The sequence below is a fragment of the Botryllus schlosseri genome, chromosome 14 (assembly GCF_051294905.1).
Source record: "Botryllus schlosseri isolate E-star chromosome 14, Bs_hap1, whole genome shotgun sequence".
In the NCBI taxonomy this organism is placed as follows: domain Eukaryota; kingdom Metazoa; phylum Chordata; class Ascidiacea; order Stolidobranchia; family Styelidae; genus Botryllus; species Botryllus schlosseri.
Window position 1 is genome coordinate 389683 of NC_137249.1, and position 3877 is coordinate 393559.

The following is a 3877-nucleotide window of genomic DNA, read 5'->3' on the forward strand; positions in this document are numbered from 1 at the left end:
GGTTGTTGAAGCCGCATCCGTAATACCACCAGCCTGATTCGAAGCCGGAAGCGCAATTCACTGACGAACCATCATGATCTGCGTCCTTCGTTGAGAATTGGCGATCGCGTGCGCCTCCGAGACGATCTTCGGTTGCACTCCCGGAGTATCCGGATATGTGCAGTGTGTACTTGTCGCTGCCGGGGCCGATGCGGAACGAGCTGGAATGAGAATGTGTTCTCCGCTTACCTAGGTAGTGGTTCTGGAGTCGATCTTGGTCGGACTCGGACCCATTTGTTCTGCGGGTTTATACCACTGCGCAATCTCGTCGCTACGGTAATTATGTTGAATGCGAACAAATGTTTGAGACGTCCTTGGCGGACAAAGAAGTTTGAGAAGCGCAGACATAAAGCATGTCTTTAAAACAGACACGTGAACCCTTGTTTCAAACTTGCCTGTATTTTGCCACCCAGTGAATTCCTTCATCTTTTGTGATCATGTTGATTTCCAATTCCATATCTCCTCCCTTTGTCCTTTCATACAATTCCTCGAGCCCTGGAGGCAAACATTACGAAATGTTACAAAGCGTTGGTTTTAATAAAGCCATTTTGACAGAATAAGGCTTATTACAAATGTCATAACTAGAGCAAGTTTTTGTTGCAGTTGCATTTACTTTTCACAAATGTTGAAAAAAGTTGCCTAAACGGCAGCAGTGCGCGCAGCTTTGAGGGAACAGTGGTAGTATAACCATGATAAGATCGAAGAAATCAAATCAAAATCTTCCTACCGAGCCAAAAATCTCCTTCACTATTTCCGAATCCTTTTTTGTAATCATCCCATCCTCGATAAAAATCCACATCTCCGTTTATTCTGCACTGGAAGACCTGCAGATGTACTGCAGCAATTAGAGCTTATTGACTCTGATGATCTGTATAAAAGTACAGCTAACCAATCGTCTTGGTGCTCGGCTATACTCAGAGGTGGTCATTAACGAAGTACTTCTACTTTTTCGAAGTACTCAAGTAGTTTTCCTCTACTTCTGGTACTTACTCAAGTAGATCTGATTATCGCTACTTCTACTTCTACTTCGTAATATTTTGTGATCTACTTACTTACTTTTCGCTATTTTCAGTTTGTCAAGTAGAAGTAGTTCGATCTTCCAATACTGAAGATAGCCTGAGGGATTTCGGGGCTGTTTTCACGAAGTATCAACATTTAATTTTGATAAAAGTTTAGTAAACCCCAGAATTTTCGTCGCGCTTCGCGTGCAGTGCTGGATACGGAGTAACCAGTATGATTTCACGAAAGTATCAGTGAATATAATTTAGGTAGAGGGTTGGCTTGGTTCCGTTAGCACCACATTGTCGCCCTTCGTCCATATCAAATAATTCGTCACAGTATATATGGCTCATCATAACGCTTGAAACTGATGTTTCGCAATCTAGCATTTACTTGTCATATCGTAATCTAGCAGTCCATGGCGTATCCAAATCTGGAAAAGTGGACTCTATTTTGTTGTTTTTTAGTTTTAGAGCTGTTTTAGTAAACCACCGTTGAAACTTTCTGGACTAAAAACATGAAATACATGTTCTGTTTTTAGAAGCAGTATTTATATTTCACTTTTAATTCCCAGTATCATATACTTTGAGTTATAATTATTATCAGTTCTTTTGCCTGGATAACATACATGTTGACGTATAAAAGCAAGTGTTGAAATGCCTTTAATTTCTGGAAATAAAGCTATACACAATTTGGCATTTTTACGGTCCACCATATTTTTTATGAACGTTTACTAATCGCGCAAAGTGTTTACACCGTTACAACTTCTCCGTATTGCTCTTCGACTAAACTACGGGCCTTATAATATGGGGAATGGCGCCATACCATGCTATTTTCTAAAACGTGCTGTTCGAGAAAACAGAGGATTAGCATCGCATTTCCATATCAATACTATCATTTTCATCCCATGATGTGGAAGAATACTTATGCCATCGAAAATTGGATACCTGCTGGTATGCATCAATATAAATCAAGTTCGTCACCTATCGCATAGCTCAATTTGCACTTTTTTACAATCCATGTGAACGAATTAGGATCGTTTTCATAACTACTTACTTACTTGAGTACTTTTAAAGTCAGTCAATTCTACTTCTACTTCAAGTAGTTTTAGGTTGCTTATGGAATAAGTACTTCTACTCGTACTTGAGTAGATTTTTTTCGTCGCTACTTCTACTTCTACTTGAGTAGATTTCTTGACTACTTTGACCACCTCTGGCTATACTATACTTATCTCAAGAAGCTGTTGCCTTGGGTGAAGTTCTTCGTAACAGATATATGCTCAATACAATGGTTTATTCAAACGTTGATGCAGTAAGTAGCGTATAGAGTCTCAATCAATAATCCTCTAAAACACTTATTACAGACACTTATATACGAGTCTCGACTCTCGAGTACTCACAGCAAGAAGTAGTTTCTTATTCGAGACATAGCGAAATATCATGGGCCAGTGATCACAGCTGGATAGCTGCAGTACGAATAATAAAGTTTCAGAAATGGCATGCATCCTATTCTTGAGTGCCTTTATGATCGTGTTTCAAACCTTATTTTGAAGTTCTGTCCACCGCAAAACAAGTTGCCTGATGGGGTTGCGAATGAAAGATTTGAAATGCTATACTCACGATCCATCCCTTCCCTGCAATGCATTTCTTCTTCTTTTCATCCTTAATTTTGCTTTGAAGTTCCTTCTGCATCTCCAAGATTCTTTCCGGACCCTTCATGAAAAGTACACAGAATAGAACCTTAAGGGGTGACATCAATTTACTGGTATTCCAACCCCACAGTCCCCCTTCGAGATCCATTTTCCGTTGACGTATCTTCTCACACAGAATTTCGCTGGAAAAGAGAAATTATGATCCGCTCCGAATCGGAACACAAATTCTTCGTACCTGACGAACTAAGGTAGGTCATGAATCCGTACATGAAAAGAAGCCAAATCTTGAGCGACATTTTCGGAAGCAATCTGATATTCAATTCAGATGCCGGGAGGTTGCGTATTCCTACTGATCTCAATAAGATAGGCGTTGTTGGATAGATCAATGTATAGATGTAGAATATAATGTGACAAAGTTCAACTGAGCCTCAGCCGCAAATGTATTTATGAGTTGCGTGCGCAACGATTTATCACCATTACCATTTTCTTCTACACAACCATCAACTTCATCGTTTATGAAATACGTCGAATCAATTGTAATAGCAAACTCACTCGATGGAGCATCAGATTTCAGGAAAAGTTGAATTTCGAAAAAAACTTTGATTGATGACTCACGACTAGGGACGTCATATTGCTAATTCTAACCCTACATTTCAGTGAAGTGATAGCCTATATTAATGTACACGATGCCTAGCGACGACTCGGGCCACATAATTCCACAATGTTGAAGTACATACTGGCTTATTAAACGTCGCCAAATGAATCCACTGGGGCAATCGAATGATATGATCCCATAAAATCAATATCTTCCGTCGCTTTGCCAACAATTTCGACGAGGACTTACAAGGGAATATAAGCTTACGCCTTAACGGTCTAGGCCAGACTGGACAATGTATTCGGCATCTGAGTATTGATACGTTGATATTGAGCAGAGTGTAAAACTGGTTTCTATACTTCCTATCGATATTACCCATTAACAAGTTATACATCAGTAGCCAACACCCCAATCGCACGGATTTGGTTTTTATGATACAATAAACATATGAAATCAAGATTGGCCCGGTACGCCAGCTAGATTTTTTACATCAGACAACGATATCAACTTCATGGATTGGTTGAATAAGCATCAATCGCTGACTACCTTTAGCTTTTGATGATGTGTGACTGCGAGTCAAGCTCGCAGCAGAG

General features: G+C 39.8%; 1 protein-coding gene across 1 annotated transcript; it reads right to left on the reverse strand.

The window, feature by feature from the left end:
- Nucleotides 1-286: 286 nt before the first annotated feature.
- LOC145456085 (ficolin-1-like) lies at nucleotides 287-3388 on the reverse strand. Its single transcript, XM_080334124.1, has 5 exons — nucleotides 2925-3388; nucleotides 2813-2871; nucleotides 2658-2750; nucleotides 767-863; nucleotides 287-534 (listed from the first exon to the last, which is right to left on the reverse strand). The coding sequence occupies exons 1-5, from the start codon at nucleotides 2983-2985 to the stop codon at nucleotides 425-427; spliced, it is 420 nt and encodes a 139-aa protein (XP_080190250.1). The 5' UTR covers nucleotides 2986-3388; the 3' UTR covers nucleotides 287-424.
- Between the last annotated feature and the right edge of the window lie 489 nt (nucleotides 3389-3877).